The sequence below is a fragment of the Pterocles gutturalis genome, unplaced genomic scaffold (assembly GCF_000699245.1).
Source record: "Pterocles gutturalis isolate BGI_N339 unplaced genomic scaffold, ASM69924v1 scaffold16975, whole genome shotgun sequence".
Taxonomy (NCBI): Eukaryota; Metazoa; Chordata; class Aves; order Pterocliformes; family Pteroclidae; genus Pterocles; species Pterocles gutturalis.
In genome coordinates, this window is record NW_010146285.1 from 184,161 (window position 1) to 202,485 (window position 18,325).

The 18,325-nt window shown below is 47.2% G+C and overlaps 1 protein-coding gene across 1 annotated transcript in view; it reads right to left on the reverse strand.

The window, feature by feature from the left end:
• LOC104470679 (SH3 and PX domain-containing protein 2A-like) overlaps positions 1-17,170 on the reverse strand; it is a 189,087-nt gene extending 171,917 nt beyond the window's left edge. Inside the window, exons 1-2 of the mRNA XM_010085689.1 lie at positions 17,120-17,170; positions 14,779-14,859 (exon numbers count right to left, since the gene is read on the reverse strand). Of these exons, the coding sequence (XP_010083991.1) occupies positions 14,779-14,859; positions 17,120-17,170 (132 nt within the window). The remainder of the gene's footprint in view (positions 1-14,778; positions 14,860-17,119) is intronic.
• Between the last annotated feature and the right edge of the window lie 1,155 nt (positions 17,171-18,325).

Here is an 18,325-nt window from a genome sequence, read left to right on the forward strand (position 1 = left end):
CCATGGGGTACATGCATCATGGTGTGCTCTGCCGCTGAGCTGGAGACACCTCCTTTTTCATCCAGATGAGACCCATCATCCCAACGCATGGCAGCCTCCCCAACACCGAGCCATGTGCGGGCAACTCAAATCTTCAGGCAATGATTAGCACCGCAGTCCCTGAGGCGGGAGCCATCCCAGCCTAACCCTGGGTGAGGCCAGAGAACGGATGCACAATGAGCTGGGGTGTCAGAGCTGTCTGGGAAAGTTATCAGCCGTGTCTGAACACATGACACATCAGACCATGCTAATGAGATGTTCCTAGTTGCCACCCAGAGCAAATGCATGCAAGCCCAAAGAACAATTTTGTAACAGCAGCTCACTTTTTGAGACATGTCCTCATACCACGACTCCTGGCACACCCATTTACCTGCTTGCCTCCACGCTGCAATCCCATCCATGGGTCGACAGCATGGACCGAACCCACCCCATTTCCCTCATATGAAAGAAAATGACCGTTGCTGCCACCAACGCCATCACCAAGCCTCACCTCCTGACATCAGAAATCAGGCAAATCAAAAGGCAAAAGCTATTCTGTTTAAATCTAGGGGACAGGCAATGCTGTAGGAAATGGACGGGCATGGAGCAAGGGGCACTTACGGGCAGCCAGAGCTGGGCACCCCATTGAGTCAGCTCTCCCCAGCATCCTGTTCTGGGGCCTCCTTGTTTCACCCCAGTGAAGTCTTTCCTCTGCCCGCTGTGCACCCCATCAACAGCCATGGCTTCCTCCCATCCCAGCACACTAGTCTTGCTATGGTGACACCCCATCAAGACAAGCTGGGATGACTCTAGTCACCCAAAGGGCACCAGTGTGTACTAACGCAAGGGGACCCTAAACCAGTTACCAACTGGGATAACCTGATACAAGCCTGGAAATAAACTCCTCCCTTCTACAAATTCCACTCCTGGCAGCAAAAATCCGTGGGACCAGGACATAATCTCAAGAAAGAAAAGCACTATTTATATTTCTGCTGAGCAGTTCACTTCTCTTTGGTCACTCTGCTGACATTTCACTTCTTCACCAAACCCTGTTAGAAATGGCTGGGGGCTTGGGAGGAGGAGAGGGAACATGGTCATTAAGGTCTGGCTTAGCTGCTGTAATACAAATAACTTTTGGCTCTGTAAAAAAGGCTCCTAGCTGAAAACTTAAAAGCATTTCACAAACATTAATGAATAAACTTTCTCCAGGAGGGCTGATTATAGCCCCCATTTTGTGGGTGGATATTTCCAGATAACCTTCCTGCCACACCAGCAGTTTCCCACTCCTTGTTCCACACCACAGACTCCCAGCTCCTAATTACACAACAAACATCCCCACGCAAAGGCGGTGAAATATATTTTGACCTAAGAGTGGAAAAGGATTCAATGTGAGGTTTCTTAACAGCAACAGGCAGGAACCTACAGCCCTAGTGCTCCTCCAGCCCACAGCACACCCTGCTCAACTGTATAATCCAGGGCTGTCCCACACCCACTACAAACCTGAAACTTTGCAGGGCTTCTCTCCACCTTGGAAACAGTTTTTGCAAACTTCGAGCTTTGCATAAGGATAGCCAGGGACCACCTTCATGGAGCATATCATCCTTTACTGCTCCATCTGCCTAATTCCCAGATCCCAGTGGCAAAAGAGTCTCTGCCACCTCCTGAAACATCAAATGCTAAATCCCACCCTTATGCACAAGCAAGGTGTGTCAGACCGGCACCCTCTAACCTGCAGCACAGTAACACAACAAGCATCGCAGATGGCTAAAGAAGGTTTTGCAAAGCTGTACTAACAGCCACCAACGCACCAAATACTGCAAGACAACCTGGACTTGTCACGACAATGCAGGTGTTCGCCATGTGCCATATGACAACATATTCTCTTCACCAGAAAGACACACACGCCAAGCTCAAGCAGCAGCAGTGCATCACTGTAGTGACCAGGACAAGCCTGGACTTGGATTTCAAAGCTCCTCAGATCACAGAGAGGCCAAAACATCCCGACTTGCTGGGCTGTCAAAAGCCAGAGATTAGACAGATAAAATTAAAAGCCTGTGAAATAGATTTTGCTCCAAGTGGATAAACTCTCAGTAAGACAAAACTCTAATCATTAAACTTACCTTAGCTCTCCAATATATTTTTTACCCTGTTATAATTTTATTTAGTCCTTTCCTGTTTTGCTTTCCAATTCCCTCCCATTCAGCATTTCTCCCACTCCCTCCCCCCGACACACACAGTGTTTTTGTGGTCTGTCCTTCACCTGTCTCAAAACACCTGGCTGAAGATAGCAGCTCAGCAAGTCCCACTGGTTTTCTTAAAACACTTCTAAAAAACCCAAATGCATCAACACCCAGGCGCACAGCTCTGATGTTAACTCAGTTTGCAAAAATGCCACTAAATCGATTAGGATCTGCCCTTGACTGCACATGGTGAATCAGAGATATCTCTGCATCCATGCCTCATGAATGTCTGATAGAGAGCCCTGCCCGCACTGCAGGTTTACAGAAATTATCTCAAACACTCAGGGATGCTTTTCTGAGTCTCTGCTTAGTCCTTTGCAAGCTTGGTCACAGCTTCTGCCAATCAATAATATGTCAGCCACTTGCTCTGCTGGCTTCGCACCCTCACAGGTTTCCAGCTGTGCTTGAACAAGTCCCATGTCCAAGGACCTGCTTGCACCATGAGGGACAGCTGCAGCCCACACCAGCCCTGCTGCTACATACCTGTGGTCCTCACCCAGGATGAAGCTCTCTGGGTTTCGACCTGGAAAGGCTGTGTGTAGGTCAGAAACATGCTCGCGGCATGCTCCCAGGACACCCTCCTCCTCTCACACACATAGCAAGGGACCATCAACCCTGCCACGCTTCTCCTGGGCAGGAGCAGGGAAGAGTAAGTGCTAACCCAACAGTTAAATGGAGTGGCTTCAGAAAACAGCTATGGTTACCAGCAGTTGTACAGGTAAATGCCTGATGAAGGGTGCGGACTCAGTGGGTTACAAGCCAGGGGAGTGCCAAAGGATCTGACACGCTGTAAGAGTCCAAGGCCTCCCTTTCCTGCATGGATCCTGTAGACCAGATGTCTCCTGTTGAATGAAAAGCAAATGGCAGAGAGCAAAGCCCTCAGCTTGGCCCAGAGTTATTCAAACAGGGCACCCAGAAAGGAGTGTGCACAAAGCTGTGCTTCCCACAGAGCATCAGCATTCTTGCTTTCTGCATGAGTTCACCACTCAGCTACTCAACACCGTGGCTCTTCTGTGGGTTTTGCTGTCCTGACCACTCCACTGGAGACTCATTGATGCTTCCCCTGCAGGAGGGAAAGGGGAAATTGCAAAAGACAGTTCTGCAGTGGGAATACTTGGGTTTGCACGAGCTTTGAAACCACTCTGGCTGCAGAAAAGGAGAAGCACGCCGTAACTCTAGGGAAGCAGGAAGAGAGTAAGGTGGAAAACAAACTCTCAACTTCACACTCCGTACGCGGCTTCTGCGAAAAAGGTCAGGTGCTACAGGGAAGAAACAAATAGTACCCAACACTCATAAACCAGGCTGAGTTGAGCCTGACCAGGAGCCTTTCCTACAGCAGACAGGACTACGGGCAGTCCACAGGGGCAGAGAGGCCAATTGATGCTTTTGTTTGTCCTGTAAGCAAACCCTGGCATAACAGGACCAAGAGCTACAGCTCCTTCCAGACACAGCCTTCCCACATCTGAGCCTGTAGGAGCAGAAAGCCGGGAGGGGCGAGGTGGCAGGGAAAAGAGCCCTGACAGAGCCCTGCATAACCTTTCCATTATGGCTGGGCAATTTTCTATTTGCACTTAAATGCAATAATGTAAATAAACTCCCCATAACCCTTGCAGGGCTATTTAGGACGTTTGCGAAAAAAACCAGCTCCTCTCATCACGAGCCAAGGGATGCGAACACAACAGGCACTTCTCATCTCAGTCTCCGCACACTTAATGAAAGTGAAGGATTGTATTCCCTGCACAAAAGCAGAATTGTGTTTCGGGGCTGGGGGTGTGAACTCCACGCGATTTTTCCGGCAGTATAAATAATTGAAAGCTGAGTGCAATCAGGGGAGAGCGACGAGTTGGTGGAGGGGGTCGAATTGTCATGCCTGAACTTTTTGGGCTTGGGTGCTTTGGGGAAGAAAGGCCAGGGAAAAATCCTGCTGAGGAATTCAATTTTCACACAGAGATTCCAAAAAAAAAAAAAGAAAAGGCTGATCTCGATCTGTGGTAAAAGAGGAAATAAGCTAATAAAGCGGCACTTGGAGAATTCACTGCCTGTGTGCGAGCAGCCCCAGAGCTTTAGCTTTGGCTGGGGCCGGTCGCACAACTGAACTACTCTCCAATGTTTTATTGTTCCAGCAAACAAAACCTGGAACAAGGTTAACAAACAAGTGGGCTCCTCCCCAAGGCTGAGCTTTAAATCTTGCTCTGGAGACCTAATGGGCTATGACGCGACCTTCCACCACCAGAATAAAAGAGCTGGAACAATGCGGCAGGCATACACTGAGCCTTGACGTGCTCTGCTGAAGAAAGACTTTCAGCCCAGTTTTACTGTGATTCTGCATAATCCCTTGTGGGAGATACAGTCCAGGGCCAAAATCAGGAGACATGGGCACAATACCAAATTTTCCATCATGGTTCAGAATTTTTTGCAATTTCAGGCATGTTTTTAGATTTCCATTAGCACCACAACCTTGCAAGGACTCATGTTCCTGATGCATTTGATTTTTAACATGAAAAGCAACCAACGGCCATGAAAATAGGTCTGAATCCACCTCTGCTGATGTAAGTCAACTCAGTTCATTTGGGAGAACTTGTTGCTTTTTTACCCTGTGGCTGTATCCAGGTTCCTTCCTACATTCCAGGGTCCCCACTGTCCTCACAGCCTCCGGGTCAGTGATAACAAGAACAACTTACACAAACCAAACCTCTAGAAAGCAAGGGAATAATTCACAGCAAATAACCCTTTTGACCAATTTCACTGCTTTCTGTGCTTATTAGAGACCCATAAGTGGAGTTTGATATTCTTCAAGTATTCCTTGAAGGATCCTTGTGTAGTTAAAAAAGTGGATGCAGACTATCTGATACTGGTATATAAGCTAACCTTCCTGTTCCCCAACAGACTGGCTCTAATCCTTTATAAATCAGGTTCCCACTCCAGACAATGTGGATTCGTACACTGGGAAATCTGCTGTCCACTACAGTTCTGCAGCACTCCCTTGAGATTCTTGGTTTGGACAAACCTGCACAAGTTAAACTGCTTCTAGATAATTCAGAAAAAACACATACATGCAAAAATCAGGTAAAGCAATCTGTTTATAGTTTCCAAATTATATCCGCAGAGACTTTTTCAGTCTTTGTCCTGTTCTAAAAATATTATCCCTTGAATACTTGAGCATCTGGTAATGTGGCTTTACTTCACAAGTGTCAGATCCAAAGCAGACAGGAAAGCTCAACCAGGAACTGGCATCACAGCTAAACCTTCCCAAATCTTTCCCTGGTTTAGTGGTAGACATGGCAGTGTCAGGTTTATGGTTGGACTCTATAATCTTAAAGGTCTTTTCCAATCTACATAATTCAGTGATTCTTTCCCAAAGCTTATGCATCTTTGGGCAAAGAGCCTTCTGTGCAGGCTTCTCTCTCATACTCATAAAGTTCCTACACCTTCCAAAAAACACACCCCACTGGGCTCTTTATAAGCTGTGAGAGTTCACCACTGCTGAGCTCTGCCACTCATTTAATTTCTAAGATTTCCCCGGCTGTAGCTGCAACTCTGCAGCCAGGGGAAGCTCCAGGCTGCTTTCCGGGGGCTCCTCACCAGGACACTTCCCATAGCCGCTATTTTGGAGAGCGGGGCTCCCAGGGGAACTCTCCTTTATGAACTCTCACTCTCCAGCTGAAATCTGAGCCACTCTGTAATTCTAACACTGGCGTGCCCTTCCCTTGGAACCCTCAAGGCCTTCCTCCGTGAAGCAGACCTGGCAGTCATCACCGTCCCAGCACGATCACACACCTCAGAGATAGACTTCACACTCTCCCTGGCTCATGAGATTCACAGGACGCTGAATGTGCAATCCAAGCTTCATGAAAGTCATGCAGAGCAAACTCGAAACCTCAGCATCATGAGAGGCAGCAATTTCCACACCATTGCCCACCTTGGATCACACATCATCCAGGTGCTGTGCTCTGCAGCTTCACGGCACTTCAGGGAAGCAGCAGACCGAAAACCCAAAGTCCCCTTGGCCCCAGGGGCACAGACCCTTCTCTTGACAAGTGAAATTTATCTTTTAGCCAAAAGGACACAGGTGAGCAATTCTGCAGCAGGAATCAAGGATACATCTGTGTGCATCCATAGACACTCTCCCTAGAATGATGATGGAAGATGCCCTCCAAGACGGTGGAGGAACAGGAGTAGGAGACTGTGTACAGTTAAAAGAATGCAGTAAAGAAATCAACAACTTCTTTGTGACATTCCCAATCTTTCTAAAAAAAACCCAAAAAAACAAACAAAAAAGCCCCTCTACTCATTTGTCTAACTACATATAGAATCTGTAGATTAATTAAACTTTGTTTTACTTCTAGGCTCAGGAGCCTGCCTAAAGAAGAGCTACAAATTGAATGCTAACAAAGATCTGTCAGCGTTGAACTTCTGCTCAGAGGCTGCAAAAGGCAGGAAACCAGCAGAGACAGTGAATTCCCTTCAGCAATCAGAGCAGATCACTAATTGTGCAGCTCCTCTGGAGCAGCTCAGATTGTTACAGCACAGCACATGAGGAAAGCACAAGGATGGAGTGAAAACACCCAGAGTCCTTCAGAGCAGCCTGCCACTCAATGTCATGCTCCCGTAAGGCCTTAGAAGTGAATTAGCATTCAATCTGGGTCTGATAAGGTGAAAGCTTCTGGATGGTGTGATGAAATGTTCCAATACTACCAATTCCACACACAGGACATGAACACCAGGGAAATAAGGACTTGTTGACACCCAGAATATCAGCACTGTATGGAAAAATGCCCACGTGATGCAGAGACCCCAAACAGCATCCATCACAGTCACTGATGCCATGGTGCAGTTCAGGACCCTGGTCTTCTGCAGCAAGGAAATAGAGGATGACACAATCATCAGAGATGTGGCTTCCAGAGACTTCTATCCCACAGCAGGGTCGGGACAACCACCCAATCAGAGCGCCAGAACCTCACTGACACCTTGTCCAGAACCTGTAAGGCTCCTGTGGGTGTTCCTGGTATTGCTAAACTTTTTCTGCACAGTGAGGGGATATGATGGCACCATTAGAAGACTTAGCTCTGACTCAAGGCAGCCCCCAGAGAAAGTAAAAACCTTAGTCCTTTGATAGCAAAATCCATTCCCTATTGTTACAGAGGGGCATCTCTATTGCATCCTCAGACCACTGAGACAGGGTAGCATGGGTATCATCTCTGTTCTTGCCATCATACCCTGAGGAGCTGGCTAAGCCACCACCTCAGTTTTTAAGCTCACCTGTGTCCTGGCCAGACCTGCACGTGGGGCAAGCAGGGGAGTATATTAAATTGGTGCTGAGCAGCAAATATTGCCCTATAGCCATCATATAAAAGATTCCCATCCTGCAGCATTTAGGCAATATTTGAGTGTCAGATTTATGCCTCAACACCACCCAAGTGCAGAAGCATGAAGAGGAGGGTTCCCATAGGCTGGGTCGTTTTCTCAGCTGCAGGTTATTTGCCATGTTCATTGAACATGGCCTCTATTGTAGCTTGGCAGGCACTTTACCATTTCCCCATCATGGCCCTCATCTTTGTCTGATGTGTAAAGTCTCTTTAGGAACAAATACTGGAAGCTGAACAGATTGTTTTGCCAAGCAAACATTTCAATAATGATGGAAATAAGAATTATAAACATTTCATGTATTCACTGAAGTCAAAGATACTGCCCCAAGCCAGCTGGTGTCCTAAGGCACTGACTGAGGGCTAGAAGGACAAATGGCATTTAAACAGCCTTTCAATCAGATGAGACAACCATTCCTAGTTCAATAATCATACCAGCTATCCTTTTTTTTTCCAGGGGTATCTCAATTCCCCCAGCAAGCCCTGTTACTGGCAAGCTTGCCACTGGGCTATTTTTCTGAGGGCAGGCATCGGGGGGTCTTGCAAGCACAGCTGCACCAGGAGCTCCAGCACAGCTGCTGAAACACGGGAGGCATGGTCAATGCTCACAGCTGGCGGCACAGGGCTCCTCCTGGAAATCTGGTTTTCTGCATCACCTGCAAACCTTCCCCCTGCTGGCCTCTTCACACACTGTTTGGGATAGGGGCAGCAGACAACTGGCCCATGTTTACTCGGAAGAAAGGACATGCCATTTCTCCCCAAGGAGTCAGCGCTGACCTTTGGGAACAGACGTGTTGACAGAGCCACGTTCAGATTTCCTCTGAATCTTCCCAGGCTTGTTTCAGTTCTTGCTCTTAAGGAAGCTGTTTTCAAACCCTACATCCCAGCTGCTGGAGTAACTCCATCCCCACAGCCCCGTGACTATCAGGGATGGCCATGAAGCCAAGTAAAATCTTCCCTTTCTTTGCTTTATGCGTTTCACTGTGCACTCACACCACAGCTTGATGTTAACAACCCTCTGCCATGCTGTTCCTCTGCACCTCCTCCCCTGCCCTCTTCGACCCCACCTTCTCTTCCAGCTTTCCTACTTGTTTCTGTATGCACCCTCAGACACACACACGTAGCCCAACAGCTCCCTGAGCTCATCACAGGCTGGGAATCTTTTTAACGCAAACCTCCCACGCTGTGAGAGGGGCAAGCTGCATCATGCACAGACCCACATCAACTGCCCTCCTTCCCTTCCCACCATGCCAGGATCGACGCGCAGGGTGGCACCTATGGAAGGGAGCATCATGGTTTGCAGAGTGACCCTGCTGCTCTGGATGGGCAAGAAGACCAGGTGGTGACTCTACTCTGCTACAAAGGCCTGGTGGGTTGAGGGTTAGGAATCAGCATTTGCAAATGCGGGAGCTTGCCCCATTTCATTTTTACCTACACTCTTCACCGGTGATAAATTTAGACGTGCTTGAGCTTGTCCATTCCCTGCTCCTGCAGAGCTGAAAGTATGAATGTTACAACACAAAATACCAAACAGTCATTACTGCGTTAGACTGCACTGGGCCACCAGATTTAAGAACTGTGGGTCTCCTCTTAGGCAATTAACCCAAATTAACTGATGGGATGAATATATGCAATTCCATCAGAATCACATCAGGCACCGAACCCACAAGCACCATGCACTGATTCCCCCTTAGCTCTGCCCCAGAAAGCCTTCACCTCAAAGCTGCCAGGTCCTGTTTAGAATCATAGCGACCTGGTGAAATGTGGGGTGCTCAGGCATGTGGCACAGTTACAGCCACCAAACTGGAAACGAGAGTGGACATTACAATATCTGATACAGCTTAGGGTAACAGAGAAAGGGATGTTTGTACAGAAGAGCACGAAAGCGATCAATAGCAGCAGCGTTCAGATGAACTCCAGTCTGAGTAAGAAAAGCAGAGATACAGACTGCAATTACTGGTTTTTATAGCACCCTTTATGTTTAATGTCCTCTTCAATGCTCAGTTACTCCATTACAGCACTGTAAACAATCAGGATGACCCTAGCAATAACAAATGAAGCTCTTGATGTTTTATCGTCAGCCTGGAAACAACTTAAATCTCTTTCCGCTCCCTAATAAAATTCTTGATATTCTTTATTTTTTTAATGTTCTAATTGGCTGCTAGTGAGTTCCTCTTTCTGTGCCACTTTGAAGAAAACCTGCTTAGATCAGCAGACTGCATCAGGCAGATAATTTTCTGCTAACTGATACACAAAGCGAATGCTTGAACAGAGCCTTGTTTATTTGCTTTTTCAAAATTGTGACATTTCAGATGTCTCCTTGCAGCCAAAATGTCTCTGTGGGTCATTGTGTGGAGAGACGGCGATCTGCCTACCTAACATAAAAAAAAAGCAGGGATGTCGCTCGCCTCTTGCAACAGCCAGAAACACAATATGGGATTACGGCACGCCACTAAAGCCAGCTGCTGTGTTTTGCCTTGGAGAAAGCTGCATTTCACTGTTGTGAGAAAGGCTCTTCCACACACAGAGACACCACCGTCCTCACAAGAGCAACAGAGAGGCCACTATCTGAACATAGGGTTTGGTTCCTCTGCTAAGACTTTGGTCCTGTTCATACTCTGACTCCAAGCACTGAGTAAGACAGGCATGAAATCAGACCAGAACATTTGGAATCACTGGGTAAAATGCAGAAGGTGACCGCTGGTGATTCAGGCTAAGACACCAGGCACTGAAGCATGATCATATTTTCCCTCCTTGCTTTGCTGGGGAGAGAGTTTCTCAACAGCAAGGGGTAGCACCCAACTGGGGTTGTAACATCTAGAAAAAAACAAAGGTGGTACTGAGCAACTGGCAGGGTGAGGTGGGGAATAGATAAGAGCCACTCTTCATACTTGCCAGCTGCAAACACTGTTGATGCTTCCCAGCCCAGCATGGCGACTGGGAGGCTGAGCTGGCTGCCCCTCCACACTTCTCCACCTTGTGCTTTGGGTAATTATTTATGCACACACTACAGCACAGTGGAAATGCCAGGAGTTATCCCTGCTATCCCCACTGTCCTTTCTCAGCATCTTTAGGGACAACAGGATCACTGCTGACCTCAACTACCAACTCAGGAGAGGACTCTGCTACCACCACCAGCAAATCCATCAGCAAAGGTTGGAGACCTTGGACAGCATCCAGGGAAACATGTCTGAATAAGCCACGAGCCTGCCATGAGGGTCAGCACTAGCTACAGGTGATGCTCACATTGCAATCTCTCCCAGCTGACGGGCACCTCATGCTCCTCTGTTCCGCACCTCAGTCAAGAGCCACGCACCCAGGTCCAGAGTGCATGAGAAAGCAGAGCTTAAAATATTACATTAGGAGGCGGTTTTGACCCCACGTGGTGCTCAGGTGCAAATGCCTCTCCAGGGTGAAAGACAACAGATAATTGGACTTGACAAGCAATTTATCATAATGCTTTCATCTCTGCAGAATTAATTCAATACTTTCAATCCTATTTACTGAAACATTGGCACCCACGTGTATTCTCCTGCCATCATTTGACACTCAGCATCAGATGTGACTTGGTTGCACAATTAAATGATGCAGCAACGCCCTGATTTCATTTAAGCCATATTTACAGATCTAGCCCTCACTGAAGCAGCACAGGACTGACACTTGGCTTATTGTATTGAGTTCTGTTTGCTGTACTTCTCACACCTTCATAAGGCAAAATCCATCTTCCAAATCCTGTGGTATCCAGTCTTGCTGCCCTATTACTCATCTTGAAAACAGCATGACTCCCAACTCAAGCATATGCACTGCTGAAATAGCATGACCAAACACTTCTGGGGTATGAATCCTTGGGACAGAGCAGCCTCTTACAGCCTGCAGTGCCTGGGAGGATTTTCAAAAAACCCAGTATATAGTAATGCAAGGGCTCTCAAAACCACTGAGCCACTTCCCACAGAGACAGCCGTTCAGGGAAGGGTGGGCTCTTTTAAAGAAACACGAAATTGCAGTAGTGAAATTAAGTATTTGTATTCCTCCCTTCTTGCCCCTGGGCAGCCCCTCAGGTTTCCCCACAGGTCCTATCCAGTGTCACTGTCAATACCAGGCACCGCAGCCCTGATTAAGTCATTACAAGTCAGCCTTTGTTCCTCCACTTCCAGTCAAGAGCAAACAAGACACATGCAGGCTTAGGAAGCCCTGAAGTGCAGCTCTGTCATGGACACAGTGGGACAAGCGGTGCTGGCAGAGACCTGCAGACTCCAGATGTTTGGGACACAAGTGGCACCCACGAATCAGCTGAGCACCACCCACTGAGCATTTGATTGACTTTCTGCTGGAAGGACCACATGGGTATAAGCAGGGACATTACCAAAGTCAATTCATTATGCTAAGGCCACATCACCATGCGTGGTATTAGGTCACAAAACACAGGCCCAACCATTGCTAGGTCAGAAGTCCAAGCTTCCACCAAAAATCTGAAAATCACAGGTCATCTCCTTATCTGGAGCAAAGTGAGGGGGATCTAAGGAGACTACTTTGACCCTCCACAAGCAGATAGCACCCACAACACCTACCACATGGTCCATGACCAAGAGGCAGGTTCAGCCCCTCAAAGGTCTGGGGCTGGAACCTCCATGTTGCTCTCCAACTTTCATCATGAAAGGCTCTGCTCTGGGCTTCCCATTAGAAACATCGCTCCTCCATTCAGGAAATCTTAATGTGACTGGGAATCACCGCCTGTAAGGCAAGATGCAGGACAGCCCAGAGCCCCATTACAGGCCACTCATGGTTCAGACAGCAAACACAGGGAATCTGCCACAGATAAACCCCGAAACACCTGCTTTACAACACCGGGAGGATTCCCCTATAAATGCTACAAAGGTTTCCCTGTTGCAGCTGCCTGAAGCTAGAGATACTAGAAGCAGGTCCACCAGATAGAGGGTGCCATTAAACAAGCATTAAGCCTGAACAGTTCCAAGTAGCTGGAAAAGGGGCTGCAGAAGCTTTCTGTGCCTGCTTACCCATGTGCTGTGGTAAAGCACCATTTGCTGTTGAGCAAGACTCACTGCATGTCAAGCCAAAAGTTTCTCAAAACACAAGGGTTTCCCAAGTGCCCTAACCTTTCATTTGCTTTTCCAACTCCCTTTGCTGGCTTCATTAGGTTTCTACTTACAAGTTGCAATCCAAGACACAAAGCCCATTTCCCTTGCCTCACCGAGGAGATGCTCTGACACCACTAAGAGCCAGAAAAAATAACCAAAAAAAAAAAAAAAGGAGCTACCTCTGTGAGTCTAAAAGCACCTTACGGCAAACCTGAGCACACAGGGCCTTAGCCCCATCTTAGAGCTGGGAAACTGAGGCACAGATCTCCACAGTGACATGCTTACAGAGACATAAAAAGGATCATGGAAAGCCCAGGTGAAGATCTCCGTTTCGGTAACTGCATGCCTCATGCCGCAAGAGCTAAAGAGGCTGTTGCAGAGGGCTGTCACTGCTCATGCGGTGATGGCCCCGACAGAGATCCCTGGGAGGGCAAAGGGTTAAGGAAGGGAATTTTGTTACTTTCTTGTTGTATTTTCTCGTGGGGGGAGAAGCGGGAGTTTTCCACTGGCGCTAGGCCCCCTTGCACTTATCAATGGGACCTTTCAGGACTCACTCCCTGATTGAGACATCATTTCCTGTCCAACACACTACCCCATTGATAACTCCATGCTTGATGGGAACTTTTCTAACCTACCAGGAAAGGCCAGGAGACTCAGAAGAACATACACATGAAAACAGAACTGGGGCAAAAAGAAAAAGAAGAGAGAGAAAGAAATGGTTTTGGCCACAATCCGCACACTGACAACAAATATTTGTGATGACGAAGCTCTGCATGTTTAGCAGGTACATCAGACACAAAGAAGCCCCTGAGACACAGCAGTGGGCAGGCCTCTTTATTCAGACCAGTAAGAAGTGTAGAGGGGCACAGGAAGAAGCTTAAGAAGCTTAAGAACATCCCTCTTTTGTCTTCCAGCCACAGAGCAAACACAGAAATCAGGACCGGCCATAGAAATGGTCCTGTTTTCCACCAGAAAAGCTAGGAGGCCATAACGAATACAGCTTGCAAAACAGGCTAGAGGCTTCAGATGTCCAAGTATGAGAAATGACACATCAAGGGGGAGCAATGATGAAACTAGGACTCCCAGGTACCCAAGGGAGGGACCTTTTTTTTTTTTTCTCTAATTTGTCATGGTAAAAGGTTCAATGTTATTTCCTAGGACACAGCCCAGCCAGCTGTGTACGTCCTCAACACTGGCTGTGAGGACTCATTTGATATTCTCACCACAGCCCAGCTCCAACCACAAGCTCTAGCCCAAAATCGACATTTCCCCCAAAGTTCAGGAATCTGTCAAACCACAGCTTTTGTTTTCACCTGTTTCTAAACAAAGATTTCATAACCCTGGTAATTATATTTTTGCTGCCTACAAAGGTACACTGATACAAAGGTATCAATGGATCTGGATTATTGCTAAATACGATAAGAGCCATAAAGTTCTCCCTATCCATGCAGGTGCCATGGAGCAGCACAAAAAATTAAGTAGCTGATGCCCACACTGAAGCTTTGTAATCTGGACTTCGCTAGTTTTCTGGCTTCAGACTTCAGCCAGAAGCTAGTCAGCAAAAAAGCTTTCAATGAAATCTAAATACAGCAAGGGAGCTGTACAAAACATCAGGAGCCAGGACACAGGCTGTCTGGGTAGGTGGTTAGGAGGAGGGACTGGAAGGTTTCCACTGCCATCTCCACTACTGCACTGCTGTGGGAGTGTGCAAAAGCTCTGTTGTTTTCAGCGATTTGGGTAAGTAATTTCCGGGGGCCCAAAACTTAGTTCCCTTTCTGTTCTAAGTGCATCTGAAGCATGTAAAATTAGATCCCCTCTTCAATAGAAACTATTCATGAAAATGTCAGCTTTAAATGTCTTTACAGTGCAAGTTACTGGCTGTGAGCATACCACCCACTTATCTTATACCCTACAAGGACAGAGTCTGAAAAGTTTCAAGATCATGACACGTAACAGACCAAACAAGCACAAAGCCTTATTTGAAGGCATGGTTAACCCAGCTGGGAACACAACTAGAAGTGTGAGCAGAAATAATATTTTATGTTAGACAAAAATACTTACCTGCAGGTCAAAGAACTTGCTGTATCTCCGGTAGATGATCTGGGAAGTCAGGTCAGACCATGTTACATTGATGATATAGACCTGTTCAGGGAAAAGAAAACACAAGTTAAGGTGGGCTCTGAAGCACAGGATCTCTCCAAAGGCTGAACAGTCAGTACAGGTAAATTCTGCATCTTACTGGCCGCTCCTGCTCACAATGTGGAAGGTAACCCTGGGTGCAGAACTAGCCTAAATTTAAGGTGTTGCCCAGTTGCAGCCTTTAGCAGAAGTCTCAAGAGAGTGTCCAGTATGCTCTCACCCATCCCCATCACAAACTCCCATTGATTTTGCTCTCCCTGGGATGAAAGCTTTAATCGAGCAACAGCACGTTTTCTGGTTCGTGGTAGCACACCCTGCCCTCTACTTCTGCCTGTTTGGAGGGTCCCAGGAACAGCTGGGAGAGTTATTCCATGCCTGCAGCAACAGCCCATCATGGGTTCCTGATCTCCAACCCCACGCTCCAGGTTTTCCTTGTATATAGAGATGCAACTGTGGCCCTTCCCAGGCAAGACACGGCTCTAGTTCAACAAGGAAATTCAGTGGGAACTGAGCTCCAGGGAGGTTGTGGGATTACAGCCATGCAACTAAGCTGCTTACGCACACCCATACATGCACAACAACAGTCCAAACCTACAGCACGCAGCCCTTGCTGAGACACATCACGCCGCTTCGTACCTCTGGCACCTATCAGACTGATTTGAAGGTGATGTAAAGCAGGTCAGTGAGAGTGACACTGTTTTCTTACGTTGGTGGAAACAGCAACACGAGCCCAGAACAAGCCCAGGATTTCCCTTGTCCAGCCCTAGTCCATCCCCGAAACAACAATCTTACGGAAACACTGTTTTGCTGGAAGCTGTGACAAAAAGTGATTCACACACACATGCACACACATACATATGTGTAATACATACATGTAACGCACAAGTGTTTCCTTTTGACCCTAATACCTCCAAAACGTTTAAAGAAAAAAAAAAAAAGAAAAAAAAGAGCCAGATTTTGCTCTCTCATACACTTGCCTTCAGGCCAAATGCTGGTTCTGCTGCCTTGATGACAAATACACAACAAGACTTCAGCAAACACAGGATGCCCACTGAGGGTGACTACACAATGCCACTGTAATGGAAATCACAGCTAAGCCAGCTCCTGGGTCTTTAAAGCAATTTCCAGGTTTCACATACTGAGTGAGATAAAGATCTGTCTGAGGCAACAGGAAAGCATCCCTCCTCCCTCAGCCCCAGCTGCAGCAGGAGCTTTTGCCATAGACGCAGAAGCAAAGCACTCTGTCTCCAGTGATGGGGGTTGGATAAGCATCACACTCTGTCTCCCCAGGACACTAGCCCGTCTTCCAAGGTGCTAATGCAGGCTAACTGCTTCTATGCATTTAACAATAAAAGGTATTGCATGAAAACCGCTGGAGGGATGTTGAAGAACAGGCTTAACAATGCTTTTCCAAGGACTACTGAGGAATTTTCTCCCTTCTTCTTATTTCCCGGTAGGAGAGCAGTGTCATCTGATGTCCTGGAAACTATGGAGGTCCTGCAGCCTCACTTTCTGCTTGTTAGGAGCACAGGCTGAGGCCTTTCACAGAGCACTGAGGGCAAGGACTGAGAAAGAGCCTGAATTTGACTCAGTTATGTATTGAACCTATCTGCTGCTACCACCAGAGCAGAGACCATTGCAGGTGGCAAAGGAAATAAAGCCCAGGGGTAGGAGCACGACTCTCGGCAAAGCCGGGTTATGCCTCTGCTGTGTCTCATATTTCTCCTGGAAAACCAAGACACACAACCTCCCTCCTACAGTACCCATCTTCTGAAGGGTGACCCCAGCATTGCCCTGCTTCATGAAGGGGGAATAAGACTGCATAGCATGAAGATTTCAGGTCTCCTTTAAAGATTTTACCCACACAGACAAGCCAGAAGAGTCAGAGGCTGGGAAGGAAGCTGCTGTTGCCAATTTTCAGGCCAGCCACACTACACTGAAGAATATTTTTCCATGTGTTTGTTGTGGAAAAAAAAAAAAAATTGTAGCTTCACTCTGAGCTAATTCACAACACAAATATTTCTATTCGTTCTCTGTCCAACAGCTACTTTCAGATGGAAAACCCATTCGATTAAAAACAGATCATGACAGATGGGAGCTGACGGGGATCCAAAAGCAACTTCAGATACTGTAATTCTGGCCCCGGGTTCTCACAAAGGGGACGAGACAGGGATAGGAGAAACATATTGTACATGCAAATAAAGACTGTATTTTTTCTCTAATTATGCATCTTTTCTTCTGAAGCTAGAAATAAAACACATACGCCATAGACATCCAGGCTTTTTGAATTTCCTGTCACTTCAGGCTTCCCCATGCTACTTTCAGAATCCACAAAAACTGTGTGTCCCTGAAATTTTTAAGAGCCTGCATGTCCACTTGATCAAGATCTAGTCAGGACATGAGTTAATCCTGCTGTAAGAGCCCAGCATTATTCAGTGGTGCAGTAATGGCACAACACCCCCATCACGCGAGATGGGGCTGAGCTGGGTGCGAGGGCATGTTCTGGGCGAGAGGTTGGAGGTGTTTGATGCAGGACGCAGGACCCTACTGCACGGTGCAGCTCTGAAATCCTGCCTCTGTGGGAATGAAGTTGCCACTGACTTCAGTCAAGCCATGATTTTGCTGCACATCTAAACCAGCAATTGAATCTTTTTGAGCCTTAGGTCTCTTCAAGCTCAGCCAAGTGATGAATCCGGCAGCATGCAGATGCGCTGACTTCTATTTCATGAGAAGATCATAGGAGGAGCAAGAAAAGCCCTTAATCACAAGCTGGAGCTCTGTGAAGTGAGAAACATGGGCTCAAAATATGTGTGGTGGGACGCAGGTGCAAAATCTGAAATAGCTATTGATTTTCTTTGTTTGAGTAAATCAAATTTCTTCTTGAAAGCCACCACTTAAGATAATTGGGAATAACTGTTTGCTTGAACTCAGAAAAGATCTGTAAAATGCCAGATTTTAAAAGCAAGGTCTAAAGGTTTCAAAAGCCTTAGATATCACATTTCTCTCCCTCCAATCAGAGGGATCAGAGTTTGGTGATTATTCCCTTTCACTGCCTTAGCTGGACCCATAACCTTTTCATGAGTGGCTAACATTACATCAGCTTACCTCGACATTTTTTTTCTCAGATCTTAAAATGGGTTGCTGTGAAAGCGATCAACAATATCCCTTGGGAGAATGAGAAAAGCAGTCCTGGGGGAGCCCGAGGTCACACACATGTAACGGAATAAGGAGGCAGCAGGAAATATCAGATAAATACAGAGAGCCGTCCCACGCTCGGACGCCCGGCAGGCTCAGCACCACCGTCATGAGCTGACTGCAGAGCTGATGGAGGGCCTTCTGTGGCATCCAAGGGCTTCCCAAAACCTAGACATGTGAGCCACTGCTTCGGCACACAGCTGGTCCTGCCCACAAGAGAGTCCTGGGCCCTCAGCACACTGCTTCTTGACAAAAGAAGATAAAAATCAAAGCA